This window comes from Oenanthe melanoleuca, chromosome 2 (genome assembly GCF_029582105.1).
Source record: "Oenanthe melanoleuca isolate GR-GAL-2019-014 chromosome 2, OMel1.0, whole genome shotgun sequence".
Classification (NCBI taxonomy): domain Eukaryota; kingdom Metazoa; phylum Chordata; class Aves; order Passeriformes; family Muscicapidae; genus Oenanthe; species Oenanthe melanoleuca.
The window spans coordinates 106,673,949-106,691,261 of NC_079335.1; the positions used below are offsets into that span (position 1 = coordinate 106,673,949).

The 17,313-nt window shown below is 38.4% G+C and overlaps 1 protein-coding gene across 1 annotated transcript in view; it reads left to right on the plus strand.

Annotated features, from left to right (window-relative positions):
• The first annotated feature begins 2,286 nt into the window (after positions 1-2,286).
• MRPL3 (mitochondrial ribosomal protein L3) overlaps positions 2,287-17,313 on the plus strand; it is a 29,127-nt gene continuing 14,100 nt past the window's right edge. Inside the window, exons 1-6 of the mRNA XM_056484648.1 lie at positions 2,287-2,401; positions 4,190-4,368; positions 5,186-5,277; positions 6,048-6,146; positions 9,758-9,857; positions 11,718-11,778. Coding sequence (XP_056340623.1) covers positions 2,334-2,401; positions 4,190-4,368; positions 5,186-5,277; positions 6,048-6,146; positions 9,758-9,857; positions 11,718-11,778 — 599 coding nt within the window. The 5' untranslated portion in view covers positions 2,287-2,333. The remainder of the gene's footprint in view (positions 2,402-4,189; positions 4,369-5,185; positions 5,278-6,047; positions 6,147-9,757; positions 9,858-11,717; positions 11,779-17,313) is intronic.

Genomic DNA, 17,313 nt, shown 5'->3' on the forward strand with positions numbered 1-17,313 from the left:
TGTGCTAGGATCAAGGGAGCCCACTTCTCTGGCTGGGAACATCTGCCATGGCTTGGCAAGTTACTTGGTCTTGGAATGTGCCTTGACTCCAGACCTTGAAAATGGGAGCAAATAGAATTTTGCTGCTTCTGGAGACTTTTGGTCAGGTTAGCACCACTGTAGGGCTGCCACAGTGCTCAGAAATTGGGACATAACACCTTTATCATTTTATAGGTCTCTGTCAGAGCAGCAGCATAAGCTACCAATGGACCCCATTAGAAAACACATCCACATGAAATTTAGGAACATCTCTGATGCTGCTTTTGATGCCAGGGAGAGAGCAAAAAGATGAAGTGATTGCTGTGATAGCAGAGGTGACTACCCAGGTTCAGAGATGGAATGTAAGCTGGACTCTAAGGTTGGGAGATGCATTTCTAAGCACACACAAAATGTGGCCACTTCTTGAAAGGACAAGAAGTAAATTCGGGACAAGGAATGTGTGTGAAGGCTACTGGTAAATTTCTGGATCACAGTTTTGGGTGTGAACACCAAAATATCCCAAAAAAAAAAGCCTCAAGTACAACACCCCCCCACACACACACCATAGTAGGGGCCAGATTCCAGCTGACCATGCTGAAAGCTCATATGTCTTTTTAAAAAAGGATTTCTGCTGAAACCAGAAGGAACCTTGTGTTCATACCCCTTTGCTATCCTAACTAGTGTGCTTTCAGCTGTGCTGGTTTCCTGCTCAGAAAAGGAAAAAAAGGTGAGTCAATCCTGAATACTGATGAAAGCCAGACCACACCAAAGTCAGAGTGTCACAGGTACCATCCCTGTGTCAGGCTGCTCAGAGACCTCTGCCTGACCCACCCATTTTAATTTTACCAGGACCTTTCCCTGGCTGCACTATTAAATGCACTTCCCATAAGTGCTGCCCTCCTGCCATCACACGGAGAGCAGAGTTATAGAGTGATGGGATCATTCGGGTTGGGAAAAGCCTCTAAAACCATGGAGTCCACCCATTATCCCAGCATTGCCAGGGCCATCACATCACCCCATCCTTAAGTGTGTGATAATTGATAAATGACTCGTGTTAATCATAGAAGTTTTGAAGTTTGTATAAACCAGAATCCTTAAAATAAGAAAAGAACATGGACCTAGATAAAGGGAAATATATTGTTAAATCCACTCTGTTTAAATCCCCCTGTTATGAATATTGTGTATACCAGTTTGTAAAAGAAAAAAAAGGGGTTTTCCACAGTCTGACAGGTTTTATTGCAGAATCAGATTTCCTGCCTTTGTGTAATCAATTGCAAACTATCTACTAAAAATCAGGCTTCCTACTTCTCCTGTTTTTTAATCTACCATGATGGTTACATGACCAATTGTCCGAAGAGCTGTCCCACAGAAGTTTGGAAGTTTCTTTGAGCACCACTGCTTACCTTGCAGAACTACTACAACTAAACAATAACAATTATTGATTACTCCAAGGAAAACCATCCTATAAAAAGGGAGCTGCAAACCAAGTTCGGTGGAAGTGTGGAGTGGGGGTGATCCCTCACGTTTTCCCCAGCACAATGCTTTCTTTGTCTCTATAAAATAAAGCAATCTAAATTTTTCTGAATATCGAGACTTTGTTTCTCATTTATCACAAGTGCCTCATCTACACGGTCTTTTGAACACTCACAGGGACAGTGATCCCACCGCTTTCCCTGGGCAGCCTGTTGCAATGCCAAAGCACCCTTCCCGTGAAGTTTTCCCCAACATCCGATCCAAACTGCCTCAGGCACAACTTGAGGCCTTTTCCTCTCGTCCTGTCGCTCATTTCCATGGAGCAAAGCCCTGAAGTGGTTAAACCCCGCACCCCGAGGAAGTTTGACACAGCGGAGCCGCTTCTTCCCAGACACCACCACACCGCCGGCTGCATCTGCTCAGCACCTGCCGAAGGTTTTGAGTCATTGTCCCGCAACCCTGTGTGCCTAAGGGGTGCTTGCCAGCGACAAACCCAACCAGCCGCTGGCATTTTCCGTTTGACAACTTGTGTGTTGGATTTGACCGGCTCGCGGCTGGAATGCAGGCAGACGAGCGATGGCAAGGATGGAAGGGCCGCCAAGGAAAAGGGGCCCGTGGCTATTTCTGCACGTCCTCGCCCTTGGGTGAAGCATTCCCCCCGGGTCAGAGCAGCTCCATCCATGGCTGCTGCCGCCTATGCCCACGGCTTTGGGGTGATTTGGGAGTTTTTACGTCACTCTGGAGCCCGCCGCCCGCGGGGCGGAACTGTCTGTGCGGGGCAGCCCGGAAGGTTTTGGCGGCGGACGCGGCGGAAGCGGAGGCTCCTCCGCCGGGGTGGCGGCATGGCGGGCTGGGCACGGCTGGCCCGGCTCGGCGGGCGCCTCTGGGCGGCGGCGGCTCCCGGACACAGGTAGCGGTTCGGCTGGGAAGGGAAGGGGCTGCGCGGGGCAGGGAGGAAGGAAGAAGTGGCAGGAAGAGCGGGGAGCAGAGCGTGGCTCGGCCGCTGTCGCAGCCCCGAGGTCATAGAGTGGCAGAGCGGCGTGGGTTGGAAGGGGACCTCGAACATAATCTTATTCCAGCCCCCCTGCTGTAGAAAGGGACGCCTTCAGCTAGAGCAGGTTGCTCAGAGCTGCATCCAACGTGGCCTTGAACACTGCCAGGGACGGGGCATCCAGAGCCTCTCTGGGCAGCCTGTTCCAGTGCCTCACCACCCTCACAGCAAAACATTTCTTCCTCATAACTAATGTAAGCCTACCGTCTTTCAGTTTGAACCCATTCCCCCTTGTCCTGTCACAACTTGCTCCTGTCTCTTTTGCCTCGTCTTTCCCGTAAATTCCCCTCAGCTGGCGGAAGGTTCGGGCCCTGTGCCCCTTTTTCCTTTTCCCTTTTCCCTCTCGCTGTCCTGGCGCCGCCCCGGGAGAGGCCTCTGTGTGCAGCGCCCGCAGCCTTTTCCTGGTGTCAGGGGCTACTGCTGGGGCATTCCGGCCTTAGAAATAGACCCGGTCTTGGAATTGGCCCCATCCTACGTGGGAGTTATGGCAGGACAGGCGTGTTCGCATCCAAAGCATCTTTTCAGCATAGTGAACAACTTCACCTGCCGTGTTTTGGGTCGCCTTGGCCCGCTGGCCACATGCATTCACTGCCTCTACCATTAAATGTTCTTTTGTTGACATTTCAGAGGATTGGGGAGCATTCAGGCCTTTTTTAACCCTCGTAAAATTTGTGGCAGGACGCTGAGCTCTTCAGCAGTGTTTGTAGAATCAGAGGTGTAGAATCAGGGCTGGAAGGGAGTGGAGGAGCCAAGTTCTAAGCTGACACCTAAGTTCTTTTTGACAGTGTGGCCAACCCTGAGGTCAGACCAGGTTGCTCAGGTTGTGGTTTGGGGCCTTGAAAGGCTCCAAGGACTGAATCTGCACAGTCCCTCTAGACCCCAGTGCTAGTGTTTGGTTGTCTTCAGGCTGAACATTTTTTTTCCTTATGTCAAATCTGAATCCCTCTTTTCAGTTTGCAGCACTTCTCTCACTCACCTGGCATCCACCTCATTGACATGGCCTGCCTTGGTCTTGTCAGTAGCTTTCTCACAAATTACTCCATGCCGCTTGTGGATGGGACTGTGCTTTTCTCCTTTATGAGTTTCACTGGGTTTCTAGTTGGCTTGTCCCTCTGGCTGGCAGAGGGACATCCTTGAGCATCATCCACTGCTCTCTTCAAACTTATCAATGGTGCACTCATCCCCTCTCAGAGGCCCCTGATAAAGACAGTGAACAGGACAAGTCCCTGAGCAGACTCTTGAGGAACTCTATGTGTAGTTTGCCTTCTAGTAGAGTTCAAACCATCAGCTGTGACTCCTTCAGCTGATGATCCAGCCAGGTTTTTGCTTGGCTGATAGCTCACCCATCCATGCCATAACATCCCATCTTGGACAGAAGGATGCCACAGGAAATAATTTTAAAAAGTCTTGCTGAAGTTAAGGTAACAGTATCTACTCTTATCTCTTTGTTCATGGATCTAGCTGGGGTTTTTTATCTTAAAAGGAGTGGTTAGTTGGTTTGTTGTTGCTTGCTCCCCTTTAGTATAATTCAGAATACTTAGTCAAGTGACAGATAATTAAGTGTTTTATAAATTAGGTGTAACATTCATGTTACAAGACACTTTTTTACTAATAATGCACTCAAAACCTTTTCCCACCTCTGGAAAGGTGTCAGCTGGGCTTTGTAGTCAGACACATCAACAGTTCAACGTGGTGGCATGAGCACCTTTCTGAAGAGAATGTGGAGTTCCTCAAGAAGATAACTGCAGAGGAGTACAAAGCTCAGACAGCCAGCAAGCTGTGCCCTCTGAAAGATGAGCCATGGCCACTGAATAAATGGACACCAGGTGAGAAAGTATCTCTTCTGAAATGCTTGTTCATGCTGAAATTATCTGTATTGTTGTGTTGATGCATTCAGTAACATCAGGATTGTGTCTTGTGAAGTATTTTTCTTTTAACTTTCACATCAGTCATTCAGTAAATCTCCTAGCAAATAAGTAAATGTAATACATCAGTTGTCTAAAAAGCATTTAAAATATTACAAGATTTAAGAACGTTTTAAGAGCTTTTCGTTCTTAAGTTTAGTTTTTAGTCCAGCACTTGGCCCATCCCACTGCTGTACAGCAACAAGATAATATATTAAGAATTCATCAAAAAAAGTATCCTTAGAATATAAAGTGTATGAGCTTGAAAATGTTCTTGTTAATATTGCTGGACTCTGAAGGGAAAATATAGTATATATAATTTATCTCCCACTTCTGGTCTGTGATTACAGATTCTGTGGACTAGAACACAGAATTAAATTTTTGAGCTTTCAAAAGGGTCACATCATTGGTGGCAGACTTGACAGGTTGCCTTTGCAAAGACTGGGGTGGGAGGAACCTCCTACAGTAAATTTTTCAATAGTTAGTTTGGCTCTAATACATGGGTGTTGTATTTTAGAAAAAAAAACTGAACCAAAAGTAGTTACATTTTCTATCAAACACAACTGAAACAGGTAGAACTTTACTGCTGGTGGGGTTAAAAACCTAAATCCTGCAAGGATTTAGTGATGTTTTCTCTCCTTCACCTCCTTAGTAAAGATCAGCGTTAGTGGGACTTTTTAGATTATTAGATGAACTCATTCAATTTTTAAGTGCATCCATGTTCTGTTTTGATCTACAGATTCCATCAGAGTTGGTGTTGTTGCAGTAAAACTGGGAATGATGCCAATATGGACCAAATCAGGAGAAAAACGTCCTGTCACACTACTTAAGGTGAAATAAACCATAATTTAATCTTGTACACTGTATTCGGATTGTAAGCCAGCTGTTTCAAGGAAAAGTGACACTTAGGGCTTGTAAAGAGTAGGAAGTCCTGAAAGAAACTAAAGATTTCTTTCACTCCTGTATAGTACACCATGCCCATTCTTTTTATATCCAAACTTTCTAGGAGTGGTCTGCCCTGCTGCCTCAGCTATTCAAATGCTGCAGAGCTGTGAGTGGTGTTACCTTGGTGATGCAACAAAGCTGGGGTTAGCTATCCCACTTACTTCTTTTATTTTTCCACCTGCAGGCATGTTGGCATTAGTTTCACCTTGGTTTCTGAGCCTTTGTAGCTTTGAAGCCACTTCTTCATATTCTCCAGCAGCTGCTCTTGTGATGAAGCCTTTTGCTGACTGGCTGCTGTCATAAAAGGAGCCACTGTTGTGAAGGCCATCAGGTTTACAGGGCAAAGGAGCAGGAATCTAAAATGGGGGCTCTTACTGTGTGCTTTGCATGCTTACAATAGAATTTTGCAAATCTTGTGTGAAAAAGGTGATTGTTTCTAGAGCATTTATGAAATTCGTTTGCATTCTACTATTATTTTTTGACAAAATAAGCCTTCAGTTCATTGGAAAAGCAATGTCACTGGTAAAAATGTAACACACTGTCTTAATTGTAGGCTGTATCTTCTGTTATGAAAACAGAGACTGACTTTAGTGTTTTGTTGTCTTAAAGTATACACATCTGCTTATGCTCAGACAAACACTTTCTCTTTTCTCTAGGTTCAAGATTGCCATGTTTTAAGATATGTTTCAAAGGAAGAGTCAGGTGGAAAAACAGCTAAGCTGCTTGTTGGAGGCAAAAATGTATCTCCTTTTTCTGTAAGTGAAGCACTTTGGGTCTCACTGTTGGAATAGTTGTTTCTGTTGTGATTACAATACAAAAGTAGCATAAGTAGACTTCTCTGAAAGATTTATTGGCAGACAAGCCTGCTTTGTAATTGATCTTTTTTCACATTCACCTTTGCTGTTTCCTAAAGGTAGTGTAAATTCTTGGTTAAGAGAAAAGCAAGAAGAACTTTTTGAAAGTTTTGCCTCTTAATCCTCTAGGAATGCTGTGGGTTTAGGAATTTGCTTTGATGTGCAGTGTCCCATGCTGGCAAAAGGGTTTGAAGGGCCACTATCAGTGGAGAAATGTGTGTTCTTCATGTCTTTGGAGATAACAGTTGAGATGAGGACTGCAAGATACACTTCAGGGGCCTGTTGTAAACTTACTCAGGTTCATCAGCTGTTTATAGCTTAGTGCTCTAGCTTACTCTTCTGTACTGTCTTTTTGTCAGTCAACATTGTTTAATTTGTCTATAGTTCTGCTGGTAACTTTAAGACTTATCTTTTCAAGAAGATAGCTTAATGATTATAACTCATCAACAACCATATGAAAGCCACTCACTTGATTAGACATCCCAGTTGCTTGATGTGGAATTCCCAGATATCTCTAGTGGCTGAGGTTGTCTGGCAGACCTGTCATTCCCCAGGATGAATTATAGATCAAGCAAGAACAAATCTTTCCCTCAAAGGATTGCAGTTTCTGTGATGCATTATTTCTGTAAAATATAATTTTTCAATTCTTGCAATATCCTGACACTCATTTGTCTGATATAGGCAAGTAAAAAAATCTCAGGGCTCATGACTACTAAGCAGATTAACTCTGTTGGCTTTTCGAGGACCCAGATTTCTATTTTTCAAACAGATGGTTGTCCCAGGGCCTCAAAATTAATCTGTGTATTTGTTTCTGCTTTAGTGAAGGTAAGAGAAGAAGGACCTTTTTGCATTTGATAGATCTGTTGGCTTTTTTAGTATATTCTATTAATTTTGATCAGGATTATACTTCAAGGTCCCATTCTTTTATTCAGTTGCTTTATGCCATGTTTGGCTATCACAGCTTCTGCTTTTCAGGTGTCACTTCAGTCCATTTCCACTTTCCAGGTATGACATTTTTCTTGGAAAAATGACAGCTGTGGTTTTTTCTTTCCTGTTACTTTCATCTAAGACATGCAAGAGTCATGGGAATAATAATTTTCAAGTTGTATTTTGCCCATTAGACTCCTTAGAGTTGTTCTTTTCCTGAAGATTATGTTACCAGTAAATCCAGTATGTTGTCAGAGTAAAAACATGCCAGAAATATGAAGGTATAAAGAAAACTTCTTTTTGAACTGCTCCTATGAAAATTTCTTCAAGGCAGAACTACCTAAAAAGTCAACTCAAGGACTTTTTAGTAGTGTGAGTTATGTCAGAGATTTTCTTTGGGCATAGCTTTCAATTTAGCTTCTATTAATTTGGTTTAACTTCGATTAATTTCAATAAAGAAATTAATTAAATATCCTTTGAACAATTTTTGGTGAGGTCCTGGCCTGAGACTGAACTGTGTGTTGTTGTTGTTGTTGTTATTATTATTATTATTTATACTGAGCTCTATTATTATTTTTGGCATCATCATTGTATAAACTAGCTAATTCCTAATGAAGAAGTTGGCATGCTGATTCTGAGCAGTTTTATTTGTAAGGTACTAACAAGTGATTTATTTCGTAGTTTAGCTGCAAGTTTGGATCACTCTTTTCCTAAGTTTGTCAGCCTTTTTATGTGTTTCTTTTCTCTCTAAAGTGTCAGAAGTGAGAATTAAAAGCAAGGTGAATGGTACTGTCTTGTATAAGCATAAGCAATTTCTTTTGTTAATTCCTCATAGGAACATCTGTCTTCCTCAGATTCCTCACAGCTACTGATTTTTAATGAATTCAATCAAAAGATTCCTTCAGTAATTTTTCTAACAAAGAAATTTTTGTATTTCTTTGGAGTGTCAAATCACTTTAAAACTGATAAGGGGTATTGCATTTTTAGCAAGATTCATTTTTCTTTTTTAGCTTGATGTATGGCACTCTGTTATAAGTGAACAGATTTTTCATGTTTTTTTAATGCAAAATTATGTTCAAAAGTACAGTTCTATCAGTGCGCAAACATTTTTTGTCAAAAATATTTTACATGTTTCCTGTAAGTGAGGGTGTATTGATCATTTTCCTGTAATACTGGAAGATATTGTTGGTGTTTCTAAAAGTAAGGAACAACTGAGAATTCATTCAGTGTTCCCCTCTTTAATATTGCTTTTTAGGAAGAGTTTGTAAAGACAGCAGTGTTTTGTAAAAATACATCTCTCTGACTTGGCTGTTTGAAGAGGAGATGTTGTTACAGTAGAACAGTGCAAGGCTACAGCCTAGAGTAGAACTCCTGAGATGTAAGTGAATTTTACCCTTTGACTTCACCATGCTTCCCTTCATATGTAGTTGATTCTGGTTTTTTAAACATATTTGAAGTATTTTATACTGTGATCTCAAGATAACAAACCTCTAAAGAAACACTTCACTCTCAAAGAGAGATTAATAAATTAAAATTTCTAGTTTTTTTCTAAATCAGAGATCCTCATCATCTTGCTTTTTCATTCTTTATAAAACTTCCTCTAACACTTTCAAAAAATGTTTGAAAACAAAAGAAAGGGCAACTTGCAGATTTTTGGAACTGTGTTTTCAAATACATTAAGTAACATTTTTAAAGTTGTCCACATTACTTTCTTTTAAAATAATTTTTGAGAGAGAACTGCACAGGAGTTTTGAGAAGCAGACCTCAGAGATGAGATTATCCAAGTGTGACAGTATTGTTAGGTGCTTAAATTGCTTTCTACCAGAAATCATTTGAAAGAGAATCAGCTGCATTGCTTTTTTTTTTTTCCTGCAGCCACAATTTTCATGCATCACTGTTTGTTGCTTGGTTTCCTCTCAGCAGTCTGCTGTTCTGTGAGGTCCTGTTTAAAACAGCTGAGAATAATTTTAAGTACTTTTAAATTTGTCAGATTAATCTCAAAAGAAAATCCCTGCTTTTGTAAGTCAGTGGTTTGAACGCCGATGTGCTTGCTATATCTTAAAAATGCATGGATCATAAACTTGTTTTTCTTTTTTTGCCCAGAGACTCAAAATTCTTCTTTTAAGCCTTTCTAGAATTTTCTGCAAGACAAGAATTTGTTTCTATGGTTTTGTTAGTTAAATAAATTACATTTATCAGAGTGTGGAACTAAGTCATCAGAAGCTTTGAAAGAAAGAACCTACTTCTAAATTGCTACAAAACTCCTTGTAAGCCATGAAAAAAAGTAGCATCTGTCATCTACATTCTAAGTGATTGGGTTCCCTTTTCTGATCTTCAATATCTTCATATATCTCTTGTTTATATTAGGTAGCTGTAGGGTAACTACTTGGCAGAAAACAAAAGGCAGACACAGGAGTTTTTAAATAAACTTTATGTAGAGATAAAATGCAAGCCTCAGGATGAAATTCTAGTGTAATGTATCTGTTTCTCTGGGTGGTGTTGATGGCCTGTAATTGTTTTCTGTGCTGGGTTGATTCTTGGATATTTTAAGATGACTTCTTTTTTATGGCTGCTTTTTGTTACAGAAACCAGAGTCTGCACATGAAATTTTTAAAGAAGCCGGAGTGCCACGGAAGCAGAAAGTTACAACATTTAATGTAACAGATGATGCCATAATTAAGCCAGGTAATCTTTTTGATCTACTGAGTATTATGTGCATAGTCATTTAGCATCTGCCACTTGCAGATCTAAATGAAGTTATGATGTGTATTTCAGTGTTGTTTTTTATAGAAATTGCTGAATTCTTTGTCATTAAGCACAAGCAAACCTTTTTCATAGGGAAAATTAGAAGATGGGTTTTACTTTTTAGTTGATGAGATGTAGGATTTTTGCTTTTTCCAGGATACTATGTTTCCATCTATGAGAAAATAAATCCAGTCTAAATTTACTAATCTAAACATTGAGTTAAGAAGTAGATGTCTGTAACCTTGACTCACTTATTGGGCATAAATATGAATACAGTTACAGGAAGATCCTTATGAGAGGGACACAGAATTTTGTGGTAATGTTTCTCAGGACCCTGAAATAGCAGTTGGAGTTTTGCTTCTTGCTGCAGTCAAAAGTAGGACAATGGCTGCTATTTCTGACAGCTTGCAAAGTAAAACACACTAAAACATGTTTATGAAAAACATTCTCACTAAAAAACAGTGTAGGAAGTTTGGAGACCAAATAAAATGTTTTAAGTTCCTGAGGATTTATTAGGTAGTATATTTAGATTGCATTTATTTTGTGGTTTTTGGCAGTTGCAGGTATTTTCTGAAGAATTTTTTAAGATAGGAAATTCTAATATATTGCATCTTCAGTACCATTAGTGAAGCTTTTTGCAAGATCTTTTTAAGACAGTGCTGTAACTGATAAAAATCAAATCTGACATGAAGAGGAAGCCTAAGCTGATAAATGGAAGCAATAGCTTGAGATAAAGCAGAATTGCAAGTTTTTGATAAACTACTTTTGCAGTGTGTCGGTTTTGTACATAACATATTTTATGTGCATGATTTTATGTCAGTTGGCAGTTATCCAAATGTGTGGATTATGTAAATATAAATGAAATAGTATGAAAGTTTTTATTCTTGAGACTTATAAGAGGTTTACATAATTTCAGTTTTCATTCCAACAGATCTGAGAAAGCATGAAAGCAATTGAAAAAACATGGAGCAATTAAAATTTCATTTTTTTAATGGATGTATAACTGACTGCAAACTGAAATATGCAGCCACATAGATCTTCAGATTAAAGTTCATTTTTAGGGAACTAAATTACCAGTTTTGCTTTGGTGGGTTTTTTAAGCTGCTGATGAAAGAATATTTGCACTTGGATTTAAAAAATCACTGAAGACAAGACAAATCTAAAACTAATATTTTGATGCTGCAAATACTTAGGGAATTGGTGTCATTACAGTGAGGTGAGTGATGTCACTGACCTACAGTAGCACTGTTTCTGCTAAAGGTTAGAGTATAGACAGTTCCCCAGTGGAGGAAGCTGTACTTTTGCCACAGACTTTGGTTAAGATTTTGTCTTAATAGAGGAAGTGTTGCATTTTTTTTTCTAATCCCACTTTTATAGTAAATGGGGGATTTTTATGGTTTGTTTGGTTTCTTGATTTGACATTTTTTTAAAAAGCCCTCCACCTTGTGGAGTTAGTAGTTCTAAGTGCAGCATAGTCTATTTTCTTGCTAAACATATGTATTATGAGTCTTAACTAATTAGGCACTTTGGGCTTTGGCAGTGTATGAAGGGCAATGTATCTGAGTAATTCCTTGACCCTTCCTCACCTGAAATTCGGTTATACCATAAGAAGTGTGCTTAAATAGTAAATACGTAGCATCTATTTCAGTCAGTGAGGTTCATAAAGAAGAGCAAATGAGATGTAAATAACAAGTTCTGTTTCCCTTCTTGCGACTGTAACCTACCTGGTGGATAATGAGTGGGTGGTAGTTTGAGGATTTCAGCACTAAGCTGAACATGATCTCTGCTCTTCTTCTGCAGGTACTCCTCTGTATGCTGCTCACTTCCGCCCCGGGCAGTTTGTGGATGTTACTGCAAAAACGTAGGTGCCTGAGGATTTACCATGTCTTAAATCTCTCTCAAAGAGACAAGCTGATTTTGGTTTGTTTCCTCTCTATTTTGGCTTGAACCCATGGCTCACAAAAGCCGAAATATAATTGCAATAGTAGTGACAGGAAATTGATGTCTATTCACTCATTGGGTCAAAAATATCGAATTCTATTTCCTGATGAGGCTTACTCTTGATTTTGAGCAAGGCAGGTAGGCTATTAATACTGCTAAGGCTGAGATTCTGCCTGTGTTGTCTCTCACATACCCATAATTATCATGGGCAAAGAGATTTTTAATTCAGTATCTGTGGTATGTAAAAATAGAGAATAAATGCTGAAAGGCATTGGTTCCCAAAATGACTGCTTAATTTTAATTTGGTGAAGAGGTGGGAAGGCAGATGTGGACTGAAAGGATAGCAAAAAGATAGCTAATACATTTGGCAGTATAAGAGAGCTGCCAATTTTTAATTTTTTTTTTGTTTTCCCTCATATTCCTGCTCATGTCATTGCCAGCAGTGGCTAAAGATCTTTTACTTTAATGTGGGAGGAATAATCTCCTCTCAGACCACTGCAAATGCCAAATTAGAGCTCAAGTAATAGAGGGATGTTCAAATGAAAAGCTGGCATCTTGTGGCAAAGACTGGTCCTGGCTCTTGTAGTGCATCTACAAGAGAACTCCTGCATATTTCAGTGTCGTGATGCAAAATAATATTTGCCATGACATGTTTTATTTTCTCTGCAATGGAGATAGTATTCAGCTACAACTGTCTCACATGTAGGGTGTAATACCTATAAAAGTCCAATACTATTTACAGGATTTTGTATATGTGGGGAAACCAGCCATATCAACAGAGCTGAGTATGCAATACTAACAGAACTACACCTCACTACATTTGTGAAGGCACTCTATTGAGAAAAACAGTTTAAGGAATTGACTGGAATTAGTATTTTTTCCAAATCAGACTTTCTTGTGCAATACTTAGATCGGCTTACTATTCATTCTGCTTCTAAATTGCATTCAGTGATCTTCCTGTAAGAGACCATAGCTTGTTTGCAAAACAAAGCACATGATCATTAGGAATACAGACATTTAATGGAGATTGTGTCAGTCTTTGTTAATACAGAAAAGCTTTGTTTTTCTAGGAGTTTTTCCAAGAACTAGGAAAGGGATTTTTTTAGCAGTGTAGAAGATACTGGTGAACAGTCACAGAGTATTGATTTATATCTTGCTTTTAGTATTTGAAAATACTAGCAAGCTAAAAATAGACAGAGTTCTTGGTCCTGTTCAGTGAATCTGTCTTAGATTGTAGTTTAGTATTTCTAATGTGTTTTGTCTAGATACTTGTATGATTCAATTTCAGAAATCAGCTGTGTGTTTGTACTGCTGATCTGGTATCATATTTCTTGTAATCCTTCTGTAAAGGTGAAGGTAATGTTCTTTGACCAAAGAGAAAGGTGAAGTGAGTTTTCTGTCAGTGTGATTCTCTAATCATTCCAGTCTTTCTGGAATTTTGACCTTTTTCTTGGCTTGTCACATTCTGATTTCTGCTTCTTTGAAGTGCTTCATTTATCATGCTCCCTTAGCTCTTGGGCAAGAATTAAGTTATGTTATTACACTTCAGTTTTTCTTCTATTCTTTTACTTTTTTCCATGCAATTTCATCCAGCAAAGTCCCATCCAGTGTGGGGAAGGACTTGTAGGGAGGACTGGATCTTTCTGATTGAAACCATAATGGACTTGAAAAACAGTAATTCCTAAAAATGTGCTATCAAATAAAGTTTTTAGAAATATATTTACATGAACATGTACTTTACATTTTTGACAGTAATTTTGCTTTAATTGAAGGAAACACCAGAGAGTACAATGTTAGAAATCATGTGGATGAAAATAGTAGTGCTGTTGATAATAGCATGATTAATTGTAATAAGTGCTTTAAAAAGGAAAGAAAGAAACTAATGTCACCCAAATGAGGAGATAATATAGTGGAATATAAAGGATATTTTAATCTTTAACCAACTTTTAATTGTTCAGATGAGCAAGATATCCTTTTGTGTGCTTCCTTTCGCCAAGATGTAAATTAAAAATATGCTCCTTATAAATAAGAAAACTTCAAACTTCATTTCAGAAGTCTTGGGTTAGCCTCTTCATTTGTATACCAAAATTAGGGGGTTTTTTTTATGGCTGTCTTCTTTTAATCTTCCCTATGAATGTTTTTGTCAAAGTCTGTTGAAATGTTTTAATTCATTTATACCTCTGTAAAGAAAAACACTTTCACAGGAATGAGAGTGTTCAGTTAAAGATTTATGTATGCACTTTGTTTTCATTTGAAATCTCATAATTGTTTAGCATTGTATGAGTGGCTTTTAGAGCAGAGTAGGCAGTGTGTCTGCATACTGTCAGTCTTCTACAGTGCAGAAAAATTTTCCTTAGTACTTATTTTCAGCAATTTAAAAGCTCAATCCTTGTGTTTAGCCCTGCTAAGCTTGGAGCTAAAATGCACAAAACCATCCTGAAACACTTCTCTCACAGGCTGCAGCTCTGTGGTCCCCTCTAGGGATGGAGCATCTCCCTTATGAGGAAAGTCTAAGGGAATTGGGATTGTTCAGCCTGGAGAAGGCTTCAGGATGACCTAGTTTCAGCCTTCCAGTACCCAAAGGGAGCCAGTAAGAAAGATGGAGAAAGACTATTTACAAAAGCATGTGGTGACAGGACAAACAGCTTCTAAGTGGGAGTAGGTTTAGATTAGATATTAGGAAGAAATTCTTTACTGTGAGGGTGGTGAGGAACATCAGAAATGTTGTCAGTCCCAAGAAAAGGCCAACACCAGTTTTGTTGGAAATGGTCTAGAATTAAGTGGTGAGTCTGGAGTGTTTATGGTTTATTTAAATTCTGTTTGATTAACAGTGTAATCTGAGCCTGAATCTGAATTATCCATTTGCCCAAAGTTATTTGAGTAAGTAGCTGGAATACTTTTTCCTTGCAGCATTGAAATAATGCTCTTTTAAATTAACTATGTTTGAAGAGTTAATAGCAAAATAAATTGTTGCTTAATTAGAGTGCTTTATTCCAGTAGCTTCTAAATGAAAATTCTCTCATTATGTACTGGCATTTTAATTGTATCAAACCTGGAAAATGAGGGTTTGTACAGAATTAGGTGGTTGACCTCAACACCTGCTTTCCTGCAGGTGAAACCACAAAAACTATAATTAAGCTCTTATTTTTTAACTCTACAGAAAGATTATATTCCTTTTATTTAACTCTTACGTGTCTTAGTGTTTCGTATCATTATTGCTCCCTGTGATTACTTTCTGGGAATCAGGTAATACTTCATTCAGTGAAGCCAAGTAAACTAAGTCACTAAATCACATCTATTGAAGAACAGGGACATTCTACATTTCAAATCTAGTTTTGTAAGTCTCATGTATGTGGGGTTTTGTGTTCAGATATGGTGTCCAATGTTACTGTTAGAACATTAAAAATATACAGTCCTTGATTCAAACCAAGACAACAGGTCTAAGATGTTTTAGCATGATATCACAACAGGATAAGTAGGATGTCTAACATTCTCCTTCAGTGTAGGTTCTTGGTTATCATATTTCAGATACTGTACAAACTCAATTCTTTCTGAGTGGATTCTAGTTATTTATTCTGTTAGGTTAAAAAATAGTACTGGATTGACATCCTGCTTTGACAACTTTAATGTTTTTTGAAAATCTCAGCTGGCTTAGGTTGAGTTTCAATAATTACTTTTCTTTTATTGGTGATACTTGCTGAATGTATTCACACCTAGTAATTTTTAAGGGCAAAGGGGGCAATTAAACAATTTGAAATTAAATGAGGGATATTAATAGCTGACACCTGGTGTCTGTTCAGAAATCAGCAGGAATATAGTCTTATATAATATTAATTATCTTTGTCAGAATAAAAAATGTTTAAGAAAATTGTACACTGTATGAATGCTTCTCTAATTTTCCATGGTATGTCTTGAACAGTATGTATCTTAAGTTCTCTTCCTTGTTTATATAAGACAAATATTGCTTTCAAAAACATGTTGCATTGCATAAAATTTGAAGAATGTAAAATCTTTGCATTAGAAATACAGGTAAATTGTGGGTCATGGAAAGTTTACTCATCATATATTTTTTGCATATAGTAAAGAAGTCCACCACTTGTCAGAAAACAGATCTTATTCACATCAACTTAGGCTGGAAAAACACTGTTCTTTAGAATGCCTGAGGTGTATTGACTGAGCTACTAACTGCCTAGTTGACCAGTTCTAAATTTTATTATAAAACAGGTGTTAGTAGGTCCTTACTCTAGTTTAAACTTTACATTCAGTCTAGATAATCTTATTCTGTTCTTATTCTGCTTCCAGCTTTACTTCAGACAGAGCATGAGTCAAATGAGAAATATACACTGTGTAATTGTTTGTCTTCTTGACATGTGTTTAAAAAATGTGACACATAGTTTATTCTTTTGTAAAGTAAAATCTCCAAAATGTTAAAAACCTATAGCTGCTTCTTATTTAATTATTATGTCATATTGAATAGGAAATTTATGTCAGAAAGTCATAAGGTAAAGTGTTCTTGTAGGTAATTGAGTGATTTTTACAAATAAAAAATGAAACTAATCTGAAACATTATTGAACTGTATGATGAAAAAGCCTTGATAGATAGTAAAGCTTTGTATGTTATAAAATACTCTTAATTTCTGCATTGCAATATCTTTCCTTGACTTTAGGCAGAATATTTCAGAGGCTGAAGATTTGTTTTCATATTCGAGGTCAACAGATGCAAGAGAACTTCAGGTTTACCAGAGTGCTCTTTTATTAGTCTGATCACATTTTCTATACATTTCCTAAGACTTTGGTATTGTAAAATCTTGAGTCTTTGTTCACAAAAAATGGGTGTGTAATTGGAAGGACCAAGAAGCAGCTGAGCATTCTCTATTGCATGGATCATGTAACACTAGCAACTCTATCTTGTGACCTTTTTTTAAGATATCTTGTAATATTTGATGTACTAAACTCTTTTTTTCAAAATACATCTCCTGTGTGTATTAAGTATTTATGTTTTAAAATTTTTGAAGCACAATGGACAATACTCTAAATTGTTCATGTTGAAAAATGAGTAAGCTGAATGAAATGTTGAAGTTGTTTCATGACAGGTTTATTCTTGGCTAAGTTTGAAAATTGTGTTTACTTTTGAAATGGTAGCTTTCTATGGTTGTGTGGTTTTCTCTGAATTGCAAGGGCATTTCTGCAGCTGAAGAATTTATCATGCCCTATCGTTTAAGGAGAGAATTTATCTGCTCTCTCTGACTGCACAGCTGCAGCCCATTTGCAGTTGGTTTTGGAGACTGCTAAGTCCATCTTCCAGCTAGAGATGCCAGAAGTAATCTGCTTGGAAACCATGGCCAGTAATAGGTAGTTTGAAAGCAAAAAATATTTTGCAGAACAGAGGTGGGTGTTCCTATAGCATAGTTTCTGTATTTCATATTTACTGCTCCCTAGCAATATGAAACCAGAA